This window comes from Vicugna pacos, chromosome 11 (genome assembly GCF_048564905.1).
Source record: "Vicugna pacos chromosome 11, VicPac4, whole genome shotgun sequence".
In the NCBI taxonomy this organism is placed as follows: domain Eukaryota; kingdom Metazoa; phylum Chordata; class Mammalia; order Artiodactyla; family Camelidae; genus Vicugna; species Vicugna pacos.
Window position 1 is genome coordinate 30,644,478 of NC_132997.1, and position 27,256 is coordinate 30,671,733.

At 53.3% G+C, this 27,256-nt stretch overlaps 1 protein-coding gene across 3 annotated transcripts in view; it reads right to left on the minus strand.

The window, feature by feature from the left end:
- Positions 1-1,291: 1,291 nt before the first annotated feature.
- The window catches only part of HEATR1 (HEAT repeat containing 1), a 45,746-nt gene continuing 19,781 nt past the window's right edge, over positions 1,292-27,256 (minus strand). Inside the window, exons 19-45 of one of the 3 annotated variants that reach the window (XM_006216478.4) lie at positions 27,048-27,184; positions 26,152-26,344; positions 22,248-22,417; positions 21,499-21,657; positions 19,968-20,210; positions 19,588-19,719; positions 17,611-17,714; positions 17,300-17,443; positions 16,578-16,696; positions 16,365-16,486; positions 14,778-14,906; positions 13,373-13,603; positions 12,533-12,659; positions 11,127-11,287; positions 8,837-8,883; positions 8,615-8,738; positions 7,905-8,045; positions 7,148-7,437; positions 6,415-6,565; positions 5,432-5,590; positions 5,149-5,283; positions 4,931-5,035; positions 4,678-4,846; positions 4,040-4,194; positions 3,379-3,537; positions 2,368-2,476; positions 1,292-1,601 (exon numbers count right to left, since the gene is read on the minus strand). In XM_006216478.4, the coding sequence (XP_006216540.1) occupies positions 1,513-1,601; positions 2,368-2,476; positions 3,379-3,537; positions 4,040-4,194; positions 4,678-4,846; positions 4,931-5,035; positions 5,149-5,283; positions 5,432-5,590; positions 6,415-6,565; positions 7,148-7,437; positions 7,905-8,045; positions 8,615-8,738; positions 8,837-8,883; positions 11,127-11,287; positions 12,533-12,659; positions 13,373-13,603; positions 14,778-14,906; positions 16,365-16,486; positions 16,578-16,696; positions 17,300-17,443; positions 17,611-17,714; positions 19,588-19,719; positions 19,968-20,210; positions 21,499-21,657; positions 22,248-22,417; positions 26,152-26,344; positions 27,048-27,184 (4,004 nt within the window). In that variant the 3' untranslated portion in view covers positions 1,292-1,512. Of the gene's footprint in view, positions 1,602-2,367; positions 2,477-3,378; positions 3,538-4,039; positions 4,195-4,677; positions 4,847-4,930; positions 5,036-5,148; positions 5,284-5,431; positions 5,591-6,414; positions 6,566-7,147; positions 7,438-7,904; positions 8,046-8,614; positions 8,739-8,836; positions 8,884-11,126; positions 11,288-12,514; positions 12,660-13,372; positions 13,604-14,777; positions 14,907-16,364; positions 16,487-16,577; positions 16,697-17,299; positions 17,444-17,610; positions 17,715-19,587; positions 19,720-19,967; positions 20,211-21,498; positions 21,658-22,247; positions 22,418-26,151; positions 26,345-27,047; positions 27,185-27,256 lie in introns of those variants that run through there. The other 2 variants (XM_072971024.1, XR_012077292.1) reach the window with 2 other exon arrangements.

Below are 27,256 nucleotides of genomic sequence, written 5' to 3' on the forward strand. Positions count from 1 at the left end.
GGTAAATTGCTGGGCTGAACTGGCCAGGATTTGGGAACACTATCGTAACAGTTTTTGGTTAGGCGTGATTTGTAGTAATAATGTCTATTACCAGTCTTCCAGCACTAATGCTTTCCCACCTTTTCCTGTTAATTTATTGTGCTAAGTTGTGCAAGCTTAAAAAAAAAATGGAGGGGGAACGTTGGGAAAGTTGTGAAAGGCAAGGAGGGGGTAGAATCCCCCAGGGTTATTTTTCCCTTCAGAAAATAACATCTGATGACATAGGTTTTGGTCTTTTGGACCAAACCTCTTTAAAAACACATCTGATAAAAGCTGAGCTCTTTGCAAAAAAAAAAAAAAAAAAAAAACCACCAGAGGGCATGGCAGAAACTGAAGGCCAGTTAGGAGAAAAGGGAAGCCCACTTACATTGTTTTCTCCGTTTGAACAGTGCAGCTTCATTTTACATGGCTGCATCACTAAGACCTCAGACTGATTCTCTGATAGAGTAAATACAAAATCTTAAGATGTTTTTTGAAAAGAAACATTTCTTAAAGAGAAAAATGCACTCACCCACAGCAAGCTCTAACTCCAAACTGCAAACCAGCCTCTGCTGCTCGGTCCTAATTCTGCACCAAACCCTCAGATTAGATCAGGGGCTTTCAAACTCAGTTTGAACACCTATGGGAGAGTTCTAAGATGCTGTAAATTTTAAAAAGGCATGAATTAAAAAATAAAATGCCTTAAACAAAATAAAGGCACACTGGTTTCATTTTGAGCCCTCACTTTCCAGCCTCACCGTGACACAGCACAGAGATCAGAGAACTTCAAAGCTCTGAAAAAAACCTTCTGTCTCATACAAGGCACTCCCGGTTAGGCTGCAGTGGAAGCGCGGTCACGGCCGGTCCCGGGAGGCCCGCTTGGCGTCCCCGAGCGTGTCTGGGCCCTCCCCAGTTGTGGGTCAGGCGGCCGGGGGCGGTGGGGCGGCGTTTGTGAACAAGCCCCACCTCCCCCGCCCCCCAGAGACTGAAAGGGAAAGGAGGCCTCCGCCATCTGGGGCAACGCGCACACAGGAAGGTGTCACCCACCCATAACGCAAGTAAAATCCAAACGGCTTTCTAGCCGAGAGCACTTCTGCTGAGTAACCATCACCTCAAGGTAAGGAGAGAAGTCGGACATGGATACTGCGTACAGAAGACCTTCCTCCACCAGAGAAATCAGGGCCTCCAGCCCGCACGACCCCACTGCCAGCTCCGGGTCTGAAAGGAGACGCAGGAAACGTTAGCGATCGCGAGGGACGACCACAGCCAGCGCTCAGACCATACGGCAGCCCGCACGGGGACAGCACTGTCCTTTACTCGGTGACATCTCCACAACCAGCGGGAGGGGCCTGCGCGGGGCACAAACCAGGGGGGAGTTTTGTAAGGAAGTCCGAGGAGGTGTTAAGGCACCAAAAGTAACATGGTCCTCAACGCTCCAGAGTAAACTGGACGATCTCAACGCGGAACAGAGTCTGAGATACCAAGAGCCGCGTCCTAGAAGTAGCTCTGGAGGGGCTCTCCCAGCACAGCTTCCAGCCGCTGGACGGTCCTCTGGCACTGGCGTTCCACCTCCTCGCACTCATCTGCAAGATCGAGACATCGTGTCAGCCCGGCCGCCCCGCCGCCCCTCCCCGCCCCCTCCTCTCAGCCTGAACCTGACCCCGAACAGCGGTGCCTCCTCCAGGAGGGAGGGGACAGAGGTGCCCGCGCCGGGCTCCAGGCTGGCGGTGACTTGCTGACTGGGTCCCCTGCCCCCCCGCTCAACAGGCCGCACTCACTCCTGGGCTGCGCAGTGGCACTGTGCTTGCAGGGCCATGTCAGGAACTGCACAAATCTGGGCTGAGATCCCAGGCCCACACTCAGTTCATCAGGTCGCCTAACCCTTTCAAGCCCCTACTTTCTGTGTGAGGCAGGGGCACGTGCCTCGTCATGAGGCCTGACGGGGTCACTGGCGGAGAGCGCCGGGGAGATGCTGCTCAGTGACAGGGAGGCTCCCTGCTGCATCCTAGGCAGCGCTGGACGTTTCCCTGTGGTCAGCCCCACGCCCAGGGACCCGGGCAGTCAGCCACAGAGGTGGACGAGGTCACAGGAGAGCAGCACCCCATGGGCACTGTCGGCGCAGCCCGGGAGCGAGGATGAGTGACGGTGTCACACCGGGAACCATCCCCGAGGGCTGAGGCGTGGCTCTCACCCAGCCCCCCCCCACACACACCAGGAACGGGCCTCAGCCCTGCAGCGGGGCAGGGGGCTGGCCCGAGACCCAGCCACATCACACCCCAGTCTGCATCCTCAGCGAGCACATTTCCACAGGACTGTACGGTCATCACTTCTGAATAGTTTGAGAATTACCTTCCATCAACTCAGCTAAGAAAGGAATGGATTCTGGCAGCAAGACGATATAGTTCTCTTTCAGTTTTTCAGCCACTGCTAACACAGTAATCAGAGCAGCAAATCGAACCTGAAAGGGATAAAAAGGTGAAGAATGTTTAAAAAGCTAGTATTTCTGCATTTATTACTTTATGACCTAACCTGAGACAAAGTGAATTTTAAACTCAGTGTTATTTCACATGTGTTTCACTGTGTCCATTCAGCCAGCACCTCAGGTCCCCACGTGACAGGTGGGACCCGCGGATGCTGTGGGCAACCTTACAGATCAGTGTTTTCCAACTGTGTCCTCGTGCTGCAGGCCTTCCATGTGGATGTCTTTTTATAACATTTTCCTTAAAAAAAAAAAGCTGGTCGCCCTCCTTCTGGTTTGGGGCAGTTTAAAGGATATTTGGATGCAGTAAAGTGAGCTGTTTAAAAACGTATTTGTAACTGCGTGTGGTCAACCAGGATTTTCTTGGTGTTGTACTGTAAAAGAAATTTAATTTAATACTGCAACTTTCCAAGAACCCACAGTTTAAAATTCGGGGGTCCGTCGAAATGGTCTCATTCTTTTCCTTACTTCCCAATGTTATGAATTTCGAGTAATAAATCCATTACTTAAATGCTGCTTTGGTTGTCTCACCCACTGGGCTTTGACTGTGGTCACCGTTAGTCTGAAACAGCAGACGCTTGGAGTCTGAGCTCCGGTTCGCCCTCCCCGCCCCCCAGACACAACCGGACAGGACGCCGCCAGTCCAAGGAGCGCTCTAGATAGACTGGGAGCATCTGTCTCTGGAAGCACTACATTTAAATGGTGCTTAAAAAACACGAGGCATTGAAGTCCTTTGGGCACTTTCGGACCCGTGTCTAACACCGTGGGGGTGACAAGGCCACTGCTACTTGTAAACGGCCTGTGAGTGACAAGCAGACGCTCCCGGCCGGACGACCAGCACCGGACCACGCCCGGCCTCGGTGCCGCCCGCCGCCGCGCACCTTGGGCGAGGAGTCTCTGGTCTTGAGCAGAATCTGGTAGTTGAGTGGCTTCCAGAGGGAGTCGTCGGCCACAGCCACGGAGAACTGTGCGATGCACGGGACCAGGTGCCGCGTCACCCGCTCCTGGAACCTCTCCTCTCCCCCGAGCCTGTTTTCCAGCTGTGAATGGAGAGACAGGCTCTGAGCAGAGGGCATCACTGCTGTCTGAGAAAACGCCCAACGTATGAACGGCGCTCCGCCATCCTTCCTGAGGTCAGCAGGCTCGGAGCCAGGGCCATTTATTCTAACTTACCACCTCCGCTGACCTCAAACAGAATCTCAGCCCCTGGCACCACCCCTCCCTCTGCGGGACGTCCGAGAGGAGTTCTTCCAGAGGCAGCCGCACCCCGACAGTCCCAGTGGAGCCGGGTTTTAAGAATTAAACATTTAACTCATAGACCTTATCTCATGCCTCTTACCTGAAAAATTCAAAAGTAAAACCTAGTAGATGCCACCATGAAGATAGGTTTCATTCATGAGAAATGAGAAACCAGTTTTGAAATAAGCTCATAAAAAGGAAGAAAAACAGCCCAGCGAGCCGTCACCCTGGCAGACGGAACACCCACAGACGCGTTCCAGCCGCGGCTTCCGCACCTTTAACAAGACGGCAGCAGCTGCTCACCTGATCCACCAGCGGCGTCATCAAGGCCTCTGCTCTCTCTTTACTTATGAAATGCTGGGTGTCAAAAAGGAAGATTTTATACAAGCAGTTCAAAATAAACTGCAGTAGCAGGCAGCACTTTTCAGGGTCATTTTCAGAGTCAAAAAACGCTTCGTCTGTAGATAAGAGAGTAAAAATGGAAACAAAAAACTGAATTTCACAATTTAATCTCTGGTGTGTAATTTCAAATCACAATGAAAAGAGCTGTGATCAGAAGGTATTTCTAAGATGATCTGGAAATCCATCAGGATGAGGCAGAACACAACGAACAGCAGCCTCTCAGGGAGGGGCCCCTCCTCCAGACCTGGTGGGAGTGTGTGAAGACAGCTGAGTCTGGCCGGTCACATCACAGCTGTCAAGTGCGCTGCGCGTTAGCATTAAAGAACAAATCAACCTGAGCTTTAAGGTTTCACAGTTAACTCCCAATAACATTTGAACATCTGTTTATCCTTTCTCCTCAGTAAGTCAGTTAATTCACAGCATGCGGAGACACCTCAGCGTCTGACACCTGACTCAGAAGAACCCAGCCCGGTACTCACTGTACGCTGTGTGGGGTGCACAGGGCAAGGGCGCCAACTGACCTGGAGTCAGCTACCAACCTGTTTTGGAGATGTTCACCTGGTTCAAGGTGTCAGCAAAGGGCTTCACTAGGTGGCCGGCAAACAGGGTGAAGAGCCCTTTGAGCGTGCCAGCGATGCGGTCCGCCAGGTTGCAGAACGTCAGCAGCCTGTCCTTCGGGGCGTCCTCCGCTCTGGCCCAGTCAGACAGCTGCGAGGACGCAGTGGCGTCAGCTCCCCTCAGACTGGGCTGCCGCCACACGAGCACCGAGGCGGCGCGGGGGAGAAGGCTCACCTTGAAGAACAGGGGTCTGAACGTAACCTCGGAGAGTTTCACCACCATGGCGACCAGACAGTCAACGATATGGTTCTCTGTCTTCCCAACTTCCTCCAGGTCACTCTAAAAACAGGAGTGTTGATTCAGTAGAGTCCTGACATCTGCAAGCCGTGCAGACAGCCAGGCTGCTCTCTGGCCCCCAGCTCTGGGGCCCAGGGCAGCGGCAGCCAGCCTACCTCGGCGTGCTGGGCTCGGAAGTCCAGGGCCTCCAGGAAGAAGGCGGTGAGCTGCGGCTGGTGGGAGGCCAGCTCCTCCTTCTTCATGACTCCGAGATGCTCACGCAGGATGCTCATGCACGGGCCCAAGTGACTCTAACACACAGTCGAGAGAGGAGCCCCCTTTTAGTTCATTAATGCATTTCTAATGGGATTAAATAACCACATTCTTCTTTAAGTGACAACTGAAAAATGTCGGTGCTGTACCCGCCTCCCCCAAAGCCAGACGCCTGGATAATCTAACCTTCCAGGTCTTCTCAATCTGCCTGTATGTTTTGCTGGCGGCTGGCAGGAAGACTCGGGGTGACAGAGTGCCAGCCAGTGTCTTTTTAAGGGACACGAGACGGACATTAGCCTGGGAGGCAGCGCCCAGCTTGCTGGTGATTTTCTCCACATGAATCACCTGCAGGAACAGGAAAACGACTATCAGGGCCGCCGCGGGAACCCGCCGCAGATGGCTGTCCACGGACTCACAGGCCGCGGTGACCAGGTGAGGCCGATCCGAACGGCACGACCGGGCAAGCCCGGGGCAGCGGGGCCACACACGGCACTCCTGCAGCCAAGCCTGAACGTCTGCAGATAAAAGCGGACAGGCGCCTGGTCCCACGGGGGTCAGGGCCGTGGCACACGGTGGCCAGAGGGACACAGAGCACTCAGGACAATGGTCTCGGAGGACGGGGCCCAGGGGCTGCGAGGAGAGTCGGGTTCTTCTTGGCTGAAACCCAGAAGGCTCCCCGGGGGAGCGGTCTCCTTCTCTGACAAGCCCACTTCCGAGGCCTGACCCCGCTCAGTCACTCGCGTCGTGACAGTTAAGGCTCCTGACCTCAAATGGCCAATGGTCAACAGGACAGGGATCAACGGGGGGCCATTCTTGGGAACTTTCCTTCTGCTACAAATGCCACCGGCCTGCTGGCTATCCGCAGGCATCCCGCTCGGCAGACACCGCAGGGCTGAGACGCTCCATGCTGGACACAAGCAGGGCACTGGCTTGCAGAGGAAGCAAAGTGCAGAGCTCACAGGGGGACAAATGCGGGGAGACACATTCTGCAGCATGGAGAGGGAGGAGCCTCACACAGCGACACCCGCGCGGACGGCCTGGCCGAGCGGGAGGGACAAGGGATGTGAGAAAAAAGGCCCACGCTTGGGAGAAACAAGCGCACCTCTACAGAAGTAAACCCTCCTGCCGTGCTCGGCCCCTGCCCCCCGCCCCGGCCCGGCCCGGCTCACCTGCAGCAGGATGCCTTCCAGGTAGGGGCTGAGGAAATGCGGCAGGGTCTCCGCCACCTTCTGCAGGGCTGCCAGGGCGCTGAGCAGGTAGGGCTCGCCCGCCGCCAGCTCGCAGGCGTTCTTCATGGCTGTCAGCAGCGATGGCATCAGGCTGGAAGGAAGGACCAGGCTTCAGGGGACTTCGAACAGACACGGAAAACGGAGGAGGGGCAGAGGCCATCACGACCACGGCCACACAGCTGTGCCCGGGACACCTCTGGTGCCACAGCCTCACACGTCCACACCTTGGACACGACCACAAGCCAGAGTCTCCCAGGGCCGACAGCACTGGCCCAGCCGTCACCTTGAAAAGTGACAGCGTCCTACAGCACAGCGAGCTGCGTTCAGTGTCTTGTGATCACCTAGAAGACTATGACCAATCACAGACTTACGTATATAAAAAGCGAGTCACTTCGCTGAACCCCTGGAACTAACACAACACTGTAAACCAACTACACTTCAATAAAAAAAAGTAAAAGAAAAAGAAAAACAGTGTCTTCCAACCGTGTGGACGGCCAAGGTGTGAGAGGCCCAGCAGCCGGCCCAGCAGCCTGCCCGCGGCCGCACAGCGGCCAGCGCTGTGGCCAGAGGGCCCGGCTCGCTGTGCTCCCGGGGGGAGGGTCGCCCCTTAAGCAATCAGCTCCTAAGCTCCTGCCGAGAGGCGGGGACGCCCGCGCCGCCCGGCCCGGCCTACCTGGGCAGCTGGGGGACGGCCAGCGCCCGCAGTGTGGACACGGCCTCCGCCGCACACAGCAGCGCGCCGCCCAGGACGTGCCGCTCCTCCTTGGCTTCAGGAGCCAACAGCCTCGCGGCAGCGCTCAACACAGAGACAAAAGGCTGCGGGTCCTCAGCACCGAAGTTCCTGCACAGGAGCTTCAGGGAGAACAGGGCTGTCTGTCTGTTCACTGGCGGCTCCTCCAGCGTCTTTCTTCTGCGCTTCACGAAGGCCAGGAGGACGGGGACCAGCTCGAGGAAGTGGCAAACCTGGGGAGGGGCCACGACCCCGAGTGAGTGCAGCTGCCAGCGGAGCACGAGCCCCCCACCCCCACCCCGCCTCTGCTGCTCGGTCTTGACGGAAGTCGGACCGAGACGCTCTAAGCCTCGCGATCATGCAGAAGCCGCTGCTCCTCCATCTGCTCTATAGCCGGTGAGCGACTGCGCGCACTTGCGGCCGAGCCTGTGTTTACAGAACGCGCCCTGCCTCGTCCGGAGTGGGAGGGGGTTCGAATTGTGCTCAAGTTTAGGCAACGTGCGGCCCACACCAAGCAAGACCCCCACCGGGCTGGACTTGCAGCCTAAGGGCTCTCCTGTCGGAATTCACACCCCACACTGAACACACGCGGGGCCCCGCACCGCACTCGGAGGGCCGGGCGCTCATCTGGCCTGCAGCCCTGGGGAAACCCGAGGGAGTCCTGGGCGGCTGGGGCCGCCGCCGCGCGGGCAGCACTCACGGTCTGCCGCTTCCAGGAGGCGCCGTGCTGCAGCTTGCTGTTCAGAAGGTCCAGAGCTTTCCGGCGGACGGACGGCAGTGGGCTCTCCAGCAGTCCCCGGATCACAGGGACGAAGGCTTCAGTGGGCAGCAGGGCGTTGACCTACGCGGCAGTGTTACGTTTAACCAACGGGGAAAGTCACAGCAGAGGGACGCTCACGGCTGGCAGCCCTCCACCCGCTGCACGCCTTCCAGGCACCAGGCGTTTTCACGCCTTCCCTTATCTGGTTCTTACGCTGGCCTTTCAGGTAGGCAGTGCTGACCACATTTGCTACACAGACAGTAATAAAGCGTGCTGACAGCAAGTGAGCCGCTCGGCACCACGTGGCGCCTTCAGCCAGACCTGAGCCAGCGACCCCAACGTCACAGGCCCCACGGGGCTTTCTCTCTCGCCCCACCTGAAGGCAGCGGGACGCTGTCTAGCCAGACACGGCTTAACACGTGAAGCGTCGTATTCACTGAGGCACATGTTCTCAGTTGATATGGAATCAAATGTTTTCAGAGAAAATGGCTTCTAGTCATCAAGAGATTCTCTTCCAAGAAAAATCTTGAGCTGCATTATATTAAGAAAAGCTACTGCTAAGTTTACTCTTAAGCTAAAACTTCTGCTAGATGATGTTGCAATGGCAGAGAGCAGCAAAGGCACCGAGCAGGCAGGAAGCGGGGGCGCACCTTGTCCAGCAGGTCGTAGGCCTTGCTGAGGAGGGCTCGCCAGAACTTGCCCGTCAGCTTGTCCGTGTTCCTCTCCAGGGACTGCGCCACCGCGTCTATGTAGCCCAGGACGGCCTCCAGCAACCTAGGACACGGGGCGCTCAGAGGCCTGCGCCGGGCCCCGGCTCTCTGACAGTGTGAAACCACCTCCAAGTGAACATTAGAGAAGGGAAAGCAACGTACCTCTGTTCGAGGCCGGCCAGCGCCTGGGGGCCACCACTCTCCACCACCTGGGTTTAGAGACGGAATCGTCAGAACAGCCCGGAAGCCGGTAATAAAGACTCACTGGAAGAAGCGCAGGGACACCTCCCAGTGCCTCCCAACGTCGCAGCGTAACCAGGCTCAGACCAGCCCACCACACGTGACAATGCCACTTCCCTCATTCACACGCTTCCCGCTGATTCTGATCCCATCCTAAGATACTCAGAATACCTGCAAAGTACTACAAAGACTGAGAAAAATACAGCAAATGAATGACTTTCCTTTACCCACCAGCTTTACGGAGAGCCCATCTTTCCTTAGCGGTGTCTGACTCTAGCTGCTCCCCCCAGGCCCCCACCTCTGACCCCAGGCCCCACACCGGACCCAGCCATTCAAGGCTGTCAGAGACCACACGCCAGCCAACAACACGCCTTCCTGATCACACTGGGTTTGAGACCTGTCTCTGGACTTGAGTTGTTCTGGGCCACTGGTTTAACCGCACACAGCGCCCTCTGTACACAACACAACTTACATCTTTGTTCACTTCTGTTCGTAGACATTTAGTTTATGGCCACTTTTGTTCTTCTAATAACAGCGCTAAGAAAGCACGTTTCTCCCTGAGCATCTGGCAAGTTTTGTAGAAAAAGGGGAACCATGAGACCACAGCAGGTGGGCGTCTTCAACACGCCTGGACGCCGCCCAGTGCCCGGTGCTGTCTGAAGGCGCTGTCCTGACTCCCGCTGCCCATCGCCGCCCACAAACACCTGTCCCCCGGTCCTGCCACCCCTGAGCACTTAGGATTCCTGCCAGTTGGATGAACACCACAGTGGCACCTCATTTCACCTGCATTTCCCTTCCTACCAGGGTGGCTGATTCGTCACACTGGCCACCTGTGAGTCCTCGAGTGAATCCATTTCTTTGCCGTTTGTTCTCACAGAAACTGAGGCTTTCTCATTTACCCACGGCAGCAGCTTTTTAGCCTGCAGCTTTCCTTTCATGTTTACGGAGACTTTTTGTTGTTGTTTTGAAGAAATTCTCCTCCATCCCCCAGGTATGCTTCCCTAGAGTTTCTTCTCAGAGAAGCACTGCTTCTCACACAGGCGGTTTCATCCACCTGAGCTCTCGTTTACACGTGAACAAAGCCGTCCAAGCTCCACCCTGCACAGCTGCCTCCCCGCTGCTCAGTGGTGCCCGCCCGCAGCACCATGTCCCCTGCACCGCGTGGGCGCCCACTGCCGTGCAGCCCGCGCCCCCTGGGCCCCGGAGCGCCTGCCCGACGCGGCGTGGGAGCCACACTGACCGCCCGTGAGCTCGCGGGGCCGGCATCAGGGCTGCGTGTTTGTTAGTTCTTTCCTTTTCATTTCTTTGGCCAAATGGGACAGTGACAGAGGGCGCCTGGCTCCCGGCTGTAACGGGCTCATCCCGAGGCTGCCGTAAACCAAAGGCTTCCAAGGAGCCACCTTCCCAGGCCGAGTTCTGCCCCCACGTGCTGAGCGCTGCTGCCCTTCCACCGAGAGTCCTGAGCTCACAGAGTCACTTCTCTGTCAGCATTTCCCTCCCAGCAGCTCACGCACCGAGCGAGGTGCGGTACAGGTGAACGTCACGGCCTTCCTGGAATCCTGGTCGCCGTCCAGACCCCTCTTTCTGCCGCTTCCCAGTGCTGCATGCACAGCAGGTGCGCAGTGCATCTGCGCAGAGCCCACCGCACTCGGGTCAAGAAGCAGCAAAGCTCTCAGCACCGCAGGCTCCCTCCTCCACTCGACACCCGGCCCTCCCCCTCCTGCCCAAAGACGGACACCACCGTTACCCCCAGAACCGCAGGTCTGCCTGCCTGTTTCTGAACATCGCAGGACTGGAGTCACCGGATGCATTCTTTTGGGACTGGCTTCTTTCCTTTGATGTCACGTTGACGGGAGTCTGCAGATGGCTGAGTGTCCCCATGTCCATTTACGATGACGGACACTGCCCGCGCCACGGCTGAGGGACACCGGGTGCTGCCAGCCCCAGGCCACCGTGAGTACTGCTGTCGAGAACAGCCGTGCACTCCCGTGGGCAGCCGCCGCTCGGTGACAGAATTACTGAGCCACGGGGTTTGGGGGCTCGGCACGACAGGAGGCCATGCCAAGCCGTCTCTCCTGTCAGTCCTCTATTACTCTTAAAGGCACGCCTCAGGTTTCCATGAGATACCCGCCAAGCTACTTTCACCACTTAAAGCACAGTTCCCTTAGAAAAACCAAAACTGTACCACCAACACACATGAAGAACACCTCACCTTTCTGAGGAAGCTGCTGGAGGCCAGGAGCTGAGCCATGAAGGACACGGACAGGAAGGTGATGTGTCGCAGCTGCTTGGCGGTGTGCGCGCCCACGGCCAGAACGCGTAGCGGCTCCTCCTGGGACTCACTCCTGCTGGGGCCCGGCGCGGGCGCGGCTTCTGAAAAGGGCAGCAGAGCAGGAGGCCTCACTCAGCCGCAACCCCGGCTCCACAGAGACAACGAGCGCGGTGAATGGGTTGTTCCGGGGAGGCCTGTTCACCTGTCACACGCAGTTTCTCCCCTTTGACATCAGTGACAGAGGGGAGGACACGTACCAGGGAAGTACCCAACAGTCCAGGGAACAGAGCACGCAAGACAAACCAAACCAAAGGCGGGGTGACCGAGACACGCAAGGGAAAGGGGGCCTCCAGGTACCGGCTCCACAGCCAGCTTCTGAGGCCGCCAGGCACCCCCTTTCGTGGCCCCACTGACTGGAGGGCCTCCCTCGGCGTCAACGTTTAATTCTCAAAGCTGGGGACGTGCGTCCTCCCACGGTTGAGGGGACCTAACATAAAAGGGGGTGCAGTGCCCCGGCGGGGGGGTCTGTGGTAGGCACGTGGACTCCACTTCCTAGGGAGCGACACTAGCACCCACCGCAGGCACCGCCTGGGTCCCCCCTACACCCGGGCGTCGGGAGGATGGGGCGAGGGGCCACGGGGCAAGGGGCTGCTGCCTGGAGCACCGACATGGCGCCTTTAGAGCCTTCTCCCTGACGCACCTCACCGCTCTGCGCCAGACGGCACAGAGCAAAGAAAACTCCTAACAGGTCCACCTGCTCTTAAGCATTTCACTGGTGGGGTGAGCCGCGGTGTTTTCTTCAAGACCCCCACTTGATAAAATTGTAGTAAAGTTGCCACTGCTGTGGTACTTGTTTTTTCCTGCTTGTAATTATCTTTACACATTTTTGGCGGGGGGGGGGGGTGGTGGGAGGTAATTAGGTTTCTGTATTTTTAAATTAATTTTTTATTTTATTTTTTAGTGGAGGCACTGGGGACTGAACCTCAGCTCTGCCCCTGAGCCACAGCCTCCCATCTTTGCATAAGTTTAACAGGAAGCTGTGACACAGCCAGCAGGTCCTGCTAACCTGCTGTCATTTCCCTAATTCACCCAGACACCTGCTCCTCCACAGCGACACGCCAGCACGAGGCACCAAGGTGTGAAAGCCGGAGAGAGAACGGCCAGAAGCACTACTAATTTCCATGAGGACTTGAGAAGGTTTGCACCAGACTCGTTACAGACCAGACACTCAGTCTACACAGTCCTTCGGAAGACGCACTGCAGGTCCGGAGCACGAGCCCACTGCCCTCTGCGCCCGTCGCGGGAGCCCCAGGCTACACGGTACCCACCGTCTGATCGTTGCCCACCTTCCTGGTCCTCTGGCAGCTGCACCAAGTACTGGAGGACATTCATCACGCTCTGTATCTGATGCTGGACACTAAATTCACAACAGACTGAAATCCAAAACTCAGTGTCGGCCTCCAGAACCGCGTCCTGCGCAGAGAAGAGGGCAGGTAAGAAGCTGCACCACTCAGGCTCGTGTTACTCAATAGGACAGAGAAGGGAGACGCTTTAACAGTTCTTAGCACACAGAGCTGCTCTACACTGTCCCTGCGGTTGTGTGTGTGGCCTTAGGAATCAGTGAACGAGCTCCTGACATAAAAAAACCAACTGGGGAGAACCATGGGGCCCGGTTCCAGGATAAAGCGCTTCATGACTTCCGGAGAACGGAGCGCCACTTCACTGGCAGTGGGTTCTAGGTCTCTTCGCAGAGCCACGTCCAAGGATTCACTTAAAAACAGCCCTGGACTGAGCAGCTCTACCCCGCCTCTCAGCAGCGCTCTTCAGACAGTCATCTGTGTCTTCACTGAGCTGAGTGACACCCACCCTCCTCCCCTTCCCCCTGAAATGCCTTCAAAACCACGTTCAAGGGACGCAGTTTAATCACTGCACAGCCTGAACCAGAATGCCCAGCATGGCACCGGCCCTGTTTCTAGAAACGTCAGGTCAGCCCAGGAGAAGTCCTGCGGCCCAAGGGTGCTCAGAGGGCCTCGGGCTCTGACAGCAACATCAAGGGAGGCCACAAACTTGTCTGAAAGCAGTTCTGATCAAGCACCCCCTCCACCCTGTTTACAGCGGAGAGTGACCCGAAACCTGAAACAGCGCCACTTCCCACTTCCCTCCCCATCAGCCCACCCTGTTCTGACCTTCTCTCCGCCGGCCACCACCTGTGCTGTTTTGGTGACATACTGCTCAAAGAGCAGGACGAGGAGAACCCAGAGGAATCGCTCTGCCCCCAGGGTGTCAGTCAGCTGTGCGAGGACCGGCAGCCGCCTGTGCTCCGGGACGTGGGGCAGCGCGTCCACAAACACGCCGACGATCTTCACCACGATCTCCTCCACGCTCCTCGTGGCTTCTGCGGAGCCTCCAGTGTCAGACTGTGGGACAGCAAGCAGGATGCTGAGCAGAAGCAAACCACCCACCGCGAGATGGGCTCTCCGCAGACAGGAGAGGCCTTCAGATGTGCCCCAGAGTGATGGAAGGAATTTTAATAAACCCAGTCAGCAAGTATCCCAGGAGCGCAGACTGCCCCTGGGCCGAGCTGCGACACGTAAAGAGGCGACGTTGGGGGCGCAGCCGGCAGAGGCCCCTGCAGGGCCCGCCGGGCCTGCACTGCCTGGGGAGGGCGGTGCCCCTTGGGGAGCCCAGCGCCAGAGGGGCGACGGCTGCCCCACCTGCTGCCTTCATAACGAACTCCACCTGGTCTCACTCCTGTTTCCGTGCTCGAGAAACAGTTCCCGGACAAACGGCAGACGGAAGACACGGACACCCACCATAGACGCTCGCCCGAGTGGCTGCCCCGATGCCTGGGCCCAGCCTGGGCTCTTGGCCCCTTGCACCCCGCACACCCCACCAGGTTCCAGGGCTGCTTCCCGAAGCCCAGCAGTCCCCACCCGGCGGACACCCGCCTCCTGAGCCCCTCTGCATGTCTCTTCTCTGCCGGCGTATGTTCCTGTCCTTACACATGGGAGCTGCCCGGGCTAACATGCTGCACACAGAACACCAGCCTCACACCAAGACGCAGAGGACAAGGTGCTGCAGACGGGCGCTCCTGGAGTGGTCACGGCCAGTGACACGAGCAGCGACAGCACCAGAGTGGGGCAGGGAGAAGCCCCCCAGGCAGAAGCACGCTCACTCAGCCTCGCGGCCGCTTCGCACCTTCAAGTCCTTCACTCCCTCTGGAGACCCGCCTGGTGGAGACCAGGCCTCCCTCAGCTCTGGGAGCCCGGGCTCCGAGCGTGCGGTGCACGTCTGCTGAGCCATGTGCATCAGCAAGTCTGCTTCAAAACCTCCTGTCCCCCCGCCCCCGCCCTGCGTAAGGGCCCCCTCACACTCAGCCCACGCCCGCAACGCACAGGAAGTGCGAGTTCACAGAGACTTCTGGAAAAGATGTTACCTCCTAGAGTGTGTCTTGGCTTCGCTGCTCTGAGAGGCACAAAGCCCTGAGCGTTTCAGAAAGGCTTTTAGTGTCATTCACCACCACCTCAATCTCACACTATGTAAAAACCGTAAAAGTTAAACCACACTAACGACGGCAGGGAGCCCGCGTACCTGAATGAGCGCCGGGATGACCATCTTCACCGTCTTGCTAATGACCTGGAAGCTGTAGGTGTCGTCCAGGCGCATGACATTGGCTCCCATGAACGTAAAAATAGACATGATGTTGTGCAGAACCTTATCCTGAAAGGAAACACGTCTCTCAGCGTTTTCTATTTTAAGCACATCAAATATCAATAAGTCATTAGAGGTCAGCAATAAAAAGAAAAGACCCAATTTAAACATGGGCAAAGGATTTGCCGAGACATTTCTCCAAAAACAAATAATGGTCATTAAGCACATGAATAGCTGATCCACTTCAGTATCAGGGAAACTCAAAATCCCAATCTTAAGACACTGCTTCACACCCACGAGGGTGACTGTAATATAAAGAAAAAGCCGGTAACAGCTGTGAGGAGAGGAGAAACCACACCCGCAGACACTGCGTGGTGGGCACGAGACGCACGGACGCTCTGGGAAACAGTCTGACAGGTCCTTAGAAAGTCAGAGCCAGCATGTGGCCCTGCAGCCCCACTCCTGCTGGAAACACACTCACACAAAACCTCCCATACGAGTGTTCGCAGCAGCGTAACTGAGAATCGCCAAAAAGTGCAAACAACTGAAATGTCCATCAACTAATGAACAGGTAAGTCGCGGTGCACGCGCACAACGCTGTATCACACAGCCGTAAGAGGAACACTGGTTCAAGCTTCAAAACAGATGACTCTTGAAAACACTGTGCAAAGTGCACGAAGTCAGACACAAGGAAGGCCACACACTGTACGGTTCCATCTACAGGGACCGTCCAGAGCAGAGAAGGCGGGCAGGGCGGAGGCGGAGCCGGGGACACGCGGCTGCTCCCGGAGTGATGGCCGTGTGACCCGGTGCAGGTACCAAGACGGCTGAACCCTGCACTCTGAAGGGGCGGGGTTTACGGCATATGAACTACGTACAGTTCGCTAAACAAAAAAATATCAGCTATTCTTAACTGTTACTGGATTACCAACCCTGTGAGAGCCACTGACTGTATCCCAAGGGAAAAGCCCCACCCAGATAAGACCTTCCACACGTGGCTGCAGCGGATCAGAAGACAAGCCCTTTACGCTCATGGGGGTGGCTGATTCCCCAACGTGAAAGTAATTCCAACCTCTTCAAAACATCTTCAAATGACATACTTCTATAAGGAACACGGCTTCTCTTCTTTAACAGCGGTAGTTTATCACCAAATTAATTTTCTTAAATCACTGGTTGAAAGCCGTGTGAGGATTACCTGAGGAGTCACGGGAGTCTTTCCAGACAGCACAGCACAGCACAGCCCCACGTGTGGGAGCGACCCTGACCCAGGCACTGTGCTAGGAGCTAGCCAGGAACCCTCACTGCAGCCCTATGAAGGTCGCTGTTATTCTGCACTTTACAAAAAGGGGCACCAAAGCTTAGCAAGACCAACCAGCTCACAGTCTCGGCCACTGAAGAGGCAGGGCTGACAGATCCCAGCGCTGGAAGATCCCAAACACCACTGAATTCAAAGCAGTGCACACCGGTGGGTCCCCACAGAGAGACGCCGGAACCCCTGCCCGAGGACTCAGAGCGACCGGCACTCACAGGAAATATCCCAGCGACAGCGCCCAGAAGTAAGAGGGCCTGGTGGTGGGTCTGAGGCATCTCGGAGAGGCGGATGCACTGAACTATCAGCTCCACGTTGAACTTCTCCTCGTCAAGAACATCTGCAGGGTGAGAAATAAAAACCCCAAGGGGGTGGCACGGACTCCCTCAAGCAGACAACCCTCCCCGCTCTCCTTCCCACACAGCACACACCTGTGGGTATCCCGCCGCCATCTGGAGAGAGTTTCTGGCAGATGTTGAGCAAGCAACTCAGAATTAGCTGTTTGGTGTACTCCATGCTGCCCTGCTCCAGCGGCAAAGGCTCCAAGCTCCTTCAGGACGCCCGGGGAGGAGGAGGGATGGGTGGTGAGAGAGACGCACAAGGTCAGCGCTGCACTGATGCCCAACTGTCCAGAGCACACATTCAGAGAGGGAAACTACACTACAAACATTAACCATCGAGTCTACAAACATGATGAGAGTCTAGATTCCTCCCGCAGGCGGACGCTTACGACAACCACCCCCCACCTGCACGCTCATCGCCTTGTTCTGAACCTCCTAGGACAGCCGGGACAACCTCTTTCCTTCTGGTCGAGAGCTCACACCCACAATTCAGCACAGACACTACAGCGACCTAACCACACGCACCCGAAAAACGCAGCCAGTGTCCCGTTTAATAAATACAAGCAATGACGTCCCAGGGACGTGGGGCTGGAAGTTAAGAAGGAAAGCAGGGGCTCGGGGCTGTGGGCCAGGGGGTGAAGGTCAGGTTCAGGCACTGGCAATGCGTCCCCATAACCTTTCTTTACATCTTTCAACTACAGCCTTCACGTGCTTTACCTTGCAGACCAGCTACACAAGAAAAGAACATTGAATAAGCAAGACGGGCAAGAATCAGAGCCTCACTCCCTGCCAGGCTGAAGGCCGGGCGTTACCTCGACAGCAGGCTGAAGAGAGTCGGGACCAGCAGCTGAGGGCTCCTGAGCTTCTTCTTGTGCTGCAGTAATTCTAGGATGAGGGTTACTCTTTGCCAGTAAGAACCTCCAACGTCCTGACCAGATTCCAGATCCTGTGATTTTCTGGGGAACACACACGACAAACAGTTAGAAAAGCAAACACTATCGATGCTGAGGAAAAATCATCGCACCCGATTACGCCAAGCTGACGGGCATCGGAAAGTCACAGCAGTTCCATGACGCTCGGGGACGGGGGAGCCGCAGGCTCTCCCTGCGCTCGGGGCTCTTACTTCTGCTGCATCTTCTGCCTCCTTGCTTGCTGGATTGTGCCCAAGGGCTTCGTTTTATCTGGTGGCTCCAGTTCTATTCTGACTTGTTCAGCATTAACGGAAATCTGAAACAGGAAGAAGGCGGATGACAGAATTCCACGGGGTACAATTAGAGCAGTCACTTGAAGAGATGCAGTGAAAACATATTCTGCCTCCCTGCGACTCGAGGGCCAGACTGATCCCCAAAGGCAAACACCAGCGACAATTGCTCACATGTTCTTCTGGAAATTTCCCACATACCAACAGCTCTATCAAGACGAAACGTGTAACGGAATTCAGACACCCCTGGATGGTATGAACACTCCCGAGGGTGAAACCGCAGAGCGAGCCCATAGAGGAGCTACAGAAGCAGTGCGAGCGAGGCGTCCACTGACAGTGTGAGAGATCTTCTGGTGCCACGAGAGGGACACGGAAACGAACAGTGCCTAAATATACATATTTCCGTCAGGAGAAAGATCAAAGGTATTTATTGATTCTTATCTTGAGAAATAAATGAATCCAAATATAAGTAAAATTTAAAATTTTTGTGAAATATTTAAGAAAAAGACTGAAATAAATGTATTACATCTTCCTGAAAAAGGAAGACTCTTGATAATGTATGATTTTACTTCCCAAATTGAACTATTTTCCATTCAAAGTTTTATTGGTAATCTTTCTACCCTGACAGTGTTTTTCCAAAGTTTATCAGGGAGAAAAAGTCACAAGCACGAAGTTAAAAATCTGAAAAGTCAGAGAGAAAGCGGTAAGAAAAACTACAGTAACTGAAACCAAATACGGCAGTAACGGATCTGGGGTGCACTTCAGGCGCCAGGGGGCACGAGAAACGAAAGAGGATGGTCTTAAACCTGAGTGTGGAGAGCTTAAGAATGGAAGCGTCAGTAACCTAGACGCCCACTTACTACGTGACACCAAGGTAAGTTTCCGAGGAATTAAAGGCTACCTACAATAATTCAAATTAAAGGAAAGTCAGAACAAAGTGGAACTGAGTCCTTGCCAGACTCGCAGAGTGGATGTCTCATCTCTGGAATAAAAGGAGACAGAAGGGAGGAGAGCAGTCTGCAGACATGAATATTCCAAATTTTAACGTTTACATATATAAAAACAGTAAAACAGAAATAAGGATTGGGAAACACTGCAAGTATTATATAATTTTAGCATCTTTATTCTGTAAAAGGCTCTTCTTGGTAAGAAAAACAATAAAAAATGTGCTTCACAAGAAAACTAAGTTAGTAAATACACGAGGGAAGGTGTTCAAAACAGCAGTAACAGACAGGTGCTGTGCGTCCAACAGGGGGTGAAGCTGGCACGTGCAGGTCAGGTGGGGGCAGGGTAAGAAAGATGAAGCTCACACACGTGCGGGCAGAAGCGTGTCACACACCCTGCTGCTCTGCACCCTGGTTTGTGTCACTTATCTCAGAAAGCTAAGTAAAGACGCTAAAATTCTGAGACCTGCGGAACCTGAATACCAGAACTTCACCACACAATGATCTGTTTCTGTGGAAGCGTTTTCCTAAAAACGTCACAGAACAAAGCAGTGACGAGGCGGTCAGCCTGGTCTACAGCCAGGTTCGCCACGCACGCAGACCCACGAGCGGCACCTCCGTTCTGCCCGGTTATGTCGCTCCACGATGGCTCAGATTAAGCCGAGTCTGTTGCCCAGCTGGACGGCAGGCACCACGCAGTCCTAATCCCTGCGCGAGAGGCAGACCCTCCCACACACCCTGCCTGTTCGGAACGACAGATGCTTCCTACAATAAAGGTAACGGTGAAGACCTGTAACTCCCATCCTGCACTTCTCTGCGACCTGCGCTTCCACGACTCTGGCCACTGGGGACGTCTGACTTCCTAAAAGCACAGTGAATGGAGGGCGCCTGCACACAGCGTCACCTGGAAGAGGACCAACGTGAGTAAACAAGCGACGGAACACTCACAACTTACCCCTTTGAAAACACTGCTGACAGTCTGAGCACAGCGCGCGTCTCTGCAGTTCACCAGCAAGTCGAACAGCGTGCACAACAGCTTCTGCTGAACCCTTTCATCTGACACAGCTGCAAAGAACGGCTTCGTAATCTAGAGGCAGAAAAAGGCAGCTGAGCTCAGGGAATAAACGTGAATTCCAGTCTGTCTCTCTCACGACGTGAACCGTTCGTTAGTCTGTCAGTTTCAGTGACTCACGTACATCATTCGGTTCTGCGAAATGGGTCAGATATACCATATTATTCCTTTAAAACATACCCAGTCCATGATCTTCTCCAAGTAAATCAGTACAAGTTTTTAAAAGCCTGAACATGCTTTAGTTTCTGAAAGAAGTCACTGACCTTTTCAAGAGCTGTAATCTGAACGGCGGGCATTCCTGTGTAAAGCTCCTTTGTTGTGTGCACAGCTTTTATAAATATATCGAGACTCTTCGGGTCCTTGTGTAAAAGGGAAGCTGAGTATTCGTTGTATTTTCCCAGAGAGAGGTGCAGAGCAATGGCCTCGTCTTTCAGGACGGCTGTGGGCTCCTTCTGGATCTTGTCTAGTAGTTGTTCGATCATAGGCAACAGCTGAGAAAGCACCGTCTGAAGTTTGGAAAACTCATTAGTAAACAGTTGTCTATACTGATGAAAGCTTGTCGTGCTGTACAAGGACACCCAAAGATACCACGCTGCAAGACTGGGAGCCCAGCCTGAGGAAGGAGCCCAAAATGACGACCTCCCAGACACCAGGACGGCTGTTCATCCAAGCCGGGCACCCAGGTCCCCTCTGACAGCTCAGTCTGCAACGGGCAAAAGCTCTAAACTCTTCCGAAATGACAGGAGAAACAATCTGCGAGCATCCTGACTTTGTGAAAACAGGAAATACAAACTTCAAGTTTCACACAAAAGAAATACATTTTAGCTTTTCTAAAATGCTGCACACTTCCTCAAACAGTGTTTCCAACTTGGCATGATTAATACTAATTCAAATTATGTCTGTGAAATCTTTAAACAACGAAACCAGGAGCAGCAAATTACGGCTTGCAGACCAAATCCCGAGGGCCGCCTGGGCTTGGCAATTTTGTTTCCTCAAACACAGGCACGCTCACTGTCTACCTACTGTCGGGGGCTGCTTTCCCAACACCATGGCAGACCTGAGTGCCCTGCAGACCGCAGCCCACAGAACCTAAAACAGTCACCGTCTGGTCCTTTGCAGAACAAGATGGTCAACTCCCGGTTTCAACCCTAGCAGGGACGACCGGAACTGACAAAGGCTATCTGTTCAAGCGCACCACGGCAGTGGAGGCAAATGGCTTTTACTCCGTTTTACCCCCTTTTGTGCCCCAAGCTGCCGTCCATCCAAGGATGGCAAAGTACACAGGCATTTTTGGAACACGAGACGAAGAGCATTTTTTCTCTGCTTATGAGCACACGCTGTCACACCACCAAGTTTCCTCTGTGTCACAGGCTTCCTCGACAACTTAATGAAAGCTACAGACGCTCCCCCCAGAAAAACGTCTGACATACGTTTTAAAATAAAGTGAATGATCCTGGGATGTACACAAGCCTTTACGTCCAAATCTATCACCTCGTGGAGGGTTTTCACCCGGAGCACAAACACACCCTGACGGGTTTTCAGCAGCGCATCATCAGTGTTCTTCCCCGTGCGACTTTTAAATTCATTTAAAATCAAGCCCACGATTAGATGGGATGACACACGATTTCAAAATGGAAAGAAACTCACTGATTCTTGCCTCTTGTGTCCTGTGTATTTTTCTCCCCCGCCCCCAATCAGTAAGAAAACGCTCCCGTGTGGACACGGAGCTCCCACTGCGTCCTGCTTACGTGAGTGGCAGCAAGCCCTCAGTGACGCCACGCGCAACGGGCATACCTCACTGTCGACTTCCCGAAGCACCTTCATCAACTCTTTTCCAACGTACGATGGGCAACTATATATGCAATTAAGTAGGTTTTTCAAAGTTTCAGACAACTTCTGGTGAGATTTCGCTTTCTTTTCTCTCTGTAGCTCCTCAAATAAAGTAGCCAAATCCTAGGATACAGAAAAGGAAACTGGATTTAAAAAAAACAAACAAAAAAGCCAAGGAGCCACCGAGGCCACGGGTACTACTGACTGAGGGTTCTCTCCCACGCGATGCGGCGCCACTCGTGACTTTTCACCTCCCCTGAAGCCTTAGCAGAAAGAGGAGCGCCACCCACCGGCCAGCTTACTATCAAAAGCTCCACGCTGCCCTCTCAGCCGGTGGACAAGGAGCAGAAATGAAACGCGGTACTGTCTTTCTAACACAGGGGCTGGGGGGAGGGCACAGCCCAGCGGTGGGGCGTGTGCTTAGCGCGCAGGGCCCAGGGTCAATCCTCAGTCCCTCCGTTAAACAAGCAAACTTAATCCCCCAATAAGTAAATACATAAAAGGTAACTGTCGCTTAAAAATTCTTTTTAATTTAAAAAAATTAAAAAGGAAAGAAAACGGGGAGAAAGATGTGCAGATGCTGACACACCAGTTTCTAAACTTGATGACTTAGTCACCAAAATCCCTACAAAGCAGAATGCCAAGAAAGGAGAAAGAGGCTCACTGTCCACACGGGCACGCACACGCTCAATCTTCTCTGCTAATGAGTTTACCTGAACAACGTAGGTGGCGTCTGAGGTGATCTCCTCCGCTTTCGGAACCAAGTGCTCTATCAGCAGGTGGAAGTGGGAGGCCACTCCGCCGAGGGCCTGCAGGCAGAGCGCGGCAGCCCTCCGGACTTCTTTCACGGGGCTCCCCAGACTGACGAGTAGAGACGGCACCACTAAACCAAAGGGAAAAACATGTATGTAACAACTTAAAAACTGAACGACTACAAAATTTAAATAGTACCAAAGGGGACACGATGGACAGCCTTCCTCCCAACCCAAACTCCCTCTCTAAAGACCGGTCACTGTTTAATTTTGTCTGCTGTTCTAGAGAAACGTCAGGCATCCACTGGCACATTCTCCTGAAAATACACAGATGACGTACAGTATTCACACCCTGTTCTGTACCACCTGGCGCCACAGCTCAATGTCTGCTGCAAGTGTTTTCCGTGAAAGTACACACATACCTACAGTATCCTTGTAAAATTGTACACAGATTTCCATGTGTATTTTCCAAGCTTTTTTAGACCAGTACCTGACTGGTAAAAGTTTAGATTGTTCCTACTCTTTTCACGTTACAAATGCTGCCACAAACACCATTGTACATACATCCTCGCACAAGTGTGCAAAAGAAATGACCCATTTGTGCATTTTGTTTTGCAAATATTTTGTCCTGAACTGATGTATATTTTCACTTTACCTTTCGCTGTGCAAACTTTATAGCTTTATAGAAAAATTTGTCTTCTAGTTCCGTATTTGCTTAGAAAGGCCCTCCCCACTCTAAGTGAACGTTTCAAGCACCTGCCTCTGTAGTCAGAGACCGTGTGTACTCCATGTTTTTTTCTAACACTAGAGCGCACCTTCTTAATGTGAAGGCTTTACTTCAGGTGGAATTTCTGTCTAAGAAATAATGTTGGAGTCAAACTTTTAAAATGTTTCCAAAAGGCTAGCCAGGTGTCCTGTTTAACAATCCACCCAAGAACCGCACAGGTCCGGGACGTCAGCTTTCTCATTTCACACGTCCCATCAGCACCTGAAACGCAGCTATTTCTGTCAACCAGTGCTTCCAGAACCAAGTTCAGTAACGGTGATGAATTAACAGGAATGCTTGTTCACGCAAACGCACAGAAACTGCTACCTTTTGACTTGAGAAGTATGGCCACCGCGTTACTCCAGTTTTGCTGTCACTTGATTACGATTTATTACTGATCTTTCGCTAATGACCTTTCAGACCTCTGGACGTGATTGTAAAGTTTCCTCCTTTAACAGTGACAGGGTCAATTACATTAACAGAGTTCCTTATTCTGAAATAATTTTGTATTGTTGGAATGAACTCTAACTGGGAAAATGTTTGTTTTCTAAAATAATGAAATAATGCTAATGGACCCAGCAAATATTCTATTTAGAATTTTTGCATTATTATTCAAAGCAATCATGGCTTTCTGTCTGTAAGCAGTGTCAGTTTTCAGAGTTACGCTGGTCCTATGAGTTACGTTCCTCCGTTCTATGCCCTGCCCGTTCAACAGCACTGAGATTACCTGCTTCAGGGATCTGGTAGAATGCATCTGTGTAATCAACTGATTCAGAGGTTTTTTAAAAGAAATCTCTGGGATAAAGAGGCACCCAAACTCCTTTATGGTAATTAGTTATTTAAGCTCTATTCCATACCACTTACTGGGGCACGTTCTGGTGATTTTCCCCTTACTAGAAACGATTTGCTCCACACATACTACTTCTGGAATGCTAAGACAGAGTGTGACAAGCTTTCATACACATTCACGGTCATGGGAAAGCTGGAAAGTCCTTCCTGGTCTCCATCACATTAATTTATAAAATAAAGCCAGAAATAAACAGCTGGAGAGTTGAATTCAGACAAAGGGGAGTTTCAGATCAGGATATCTATTTGCTAAAATTCCCAGTAAGGTGGGGCAGAGCTTCCAGAAAAATACAAATTCAGAAACAAATTCAAAGTACTAACTACAATGGTTACCATGTTCACGTACAGTACTAGAACTCAAGACAAGTCAAAGCTACGTTATATAAGTAATCAGGTTTTAGGAATGTCCTTCCATTTAAAAATCTTCTGTGTGACTTCATTCTACAAACAAATTTACTTTGATTTAAAACAGCGTATTTTATATAAAAGCTGGAAACCATACTTGAGTTCTGCTCTTGAACATGCAAATAAACTCACTACATCGATAAGGCACAGCAAACCAACGCGAGCCCCAGCTTGTGTCAGACGCTCATTCATTTAGCGAGGATGCGCCGTATGCCAGCCTGAGCTGGGGTACGTATTTGCACAGAAACAAGAAATGATGGTTAGATTCCCAAGCCACTGACAGAACTTAACTCGTATAATTGTAATATTCCAACGCCCCCCCACCCCTTCTGACTAGCACACTGTCTTTGGTTAATCTATGAACACACACAGCAGCCAGCACTCCCGCGGCTCCTCACTGCGGACTCAGCGGAGGCCCTGGGGGACCTGAGCTTCGAGGAGAGCACGGTGCCTCCCCTGCGCTCAGCGGAGGACTGTGCCAGGGCTGCGCAGCATAAACGCCGGAGCGCTTCGGGAAGGGGCAGGTGACGAAAGGCAGGCAGCGGGGGCGGGGGGGGGGCCCAGGCTGCGGCAACCCCAGGGGAGCCAGGCCCCCGGCCCTGCTGTTCGCAGACCGCGGGACACAGCCTCCTCAGGAGCCACCGCCTTGGACGCCAAAGCACAGCAGACGTCACACACCCAGTTAGAAATCGAAACAGTTACGACCCTTCTGAAAACTCACAAGTTTACCAGCAGATAACTATTAATAAATTATGCTATCTCCATACAATGGAATACTCTTCAGACATATAAAAGAGAGACAAAAGTCTACATTTGTTAATACAGACAGACGTTTCCAGGGTATTAACTGAAAAAGTTTAAAAATGCCCAGGAAGTTCTCATCCAAAACGCTTGAAAAAACCGTAAAAGTAAATCCACCTGAAGTAGAGGCTGCAATTTTATAGTAAGTAGTGGGGGAAGAGCTACACTCGTGGGATTTTATTTTGTAAGTAAAACTTGAAACTGTGTGTGTTTTACCTCATATATAACAAAATTTTGGTTACAACTGTGATAACATGTTCTTTCAAGGAGGTAATAAATGATAAACATTGAGAAATTATTCTGGGAAAAATGTATAACCATTCACAGACCATTTAGAAAGCGTGATTTTGGAATTTAAAAAATCAAGCAAGAACACCTCCAGGTTTCCCATGGGCCACTTACTCCACCGGAACCTAAACGACCCGTCATCCTCAGCAAGGCCGTCACCTTCAACCCCCACAGGTGCAATTCTGCCAGGCCCTCTCATCTGTCACCCGCTTTCTAAGTCAAGCCACTCTGCAGTGTCACAGTCATCAACTTCGTGAAATTCTGCATTTCTTGCAAAAGGCACAGTTTCACTTTATAGAAAACAGAAATTTTATTTTGGGGAGTTTCATTAGTGAGTGCCTAGCCTGAAAATGTCTTACACGTGGTGACAGACAAACCCAGGAGGGCGGTCTGAATGGAGACCCACTTTACAAGCAGTCAGCTGAAGACTGAGTTGTATTGTGTGGTCTGGCTTCCCTAGACGGTCCCGCTCCTGCTGAAGCCGAAGACACGAACAGCTGGATACTGAAAGCCTGTGACCAGCCACCTGCCTTTTTTATTATGTGTCTCTCGGTGGGTTTCCATAACTGACATTCAAAACCCAAAAGCAAACTTAGAAGTAACCAGAAACCACCTACATATGCACACATACATGCATACACACACTCACACAGAGGCAGAGGGCACATTCAGCATTAATAAAAAAAAAGAAATTCTCTAAACTACAACCGTCACACGCTACACGGCGGTGACAGAAGGTGACGGCGCCACGCGCAGTACCTGGCGACGACGCGGACGCCAGCTGGTGGCGGCACGGTGCCTCCTGAGAGGACAGCAGCACGCGGCCGACGTACAGGGCTTGGGTCTGCAGTGCGGCCGTCACCTTGCAGCTCAGCGGGTCTGCAAGGCTGGAGCCATAGGTCCATAAAACAGAAAGGAACCTGAAGAACTGGGAAATGTCTTCCAGATGCACCTACATTAAAACAAAAAAGAGACAGTGAAGTTTAATTCTTACTCAAATTAAGTTGGTTCCAAATCCTCTTTCACTACTGTGTTAACCACAGGAAACAGCCATTCTTTGCAACGCTTTCCTTTGCTGAGTCACTCAGTTCCTCCACACTCGGTGTGTGAACTGGGAAGGACACAACACAAGGCAGAGACTGGCGTCCAGGGGACTCACTAGGAGTCTGCACCTGAACACACCGGACGACAGCAGGAAAAGCGAGGTCACTAAGCAGAAAAGCAAGACAGGAGTGGCGTGGGGGAAGCCCCACTAAGAAAGTCCTCGAGGGACAGCACGAGCGACGTCAGGGTAAATGCCGCAGAGGGCAGGTAGGACCAGGACAGAGAACCGACCCCAGTCCTGGCCGATGGAGGGCGCGGCGCTGCGACCAAAGCTCTTAGCCGAGTGACTCCGCGTGTCCTAAACTGCCTCTCTGACCATCAGTGTCCTGCCGGTGAGGGCAGGAGTTAACCCAACGGACGGGCCTGCTGTGACGAGCAAACTGCTGACCAGGCCCGACCGGCGTCGGGATTCAGCACCGCCTCACAGGGCCTGCGTTTATCTTCACGCTCTCCACTGCTGAGAGTACTTTCACTGTCATTAAGGACTTCCTAAACTGATCCACGACACCTTCTTAAAGGGAAGAGCACGCCTGAAGAAGACGCGCCGGTACCTTTATGAAAAGCTTCATCAGGACGCGGAAGTGCGCGGCGTCGGCAGCACCGAGCACCACCTCGAAGAGCCCGAGCAGCAGGCGCAGGTAGCCTCGGCCGTCCTCCTGCAGCCGCTCGGGGTTCCACCAGGCGCCGCCTACCGGACGGGGAGGAAAGGAGACACGGTGTGTGAGCCGTGGGGACACACGGCCGGGAGCCTTGCACTCAA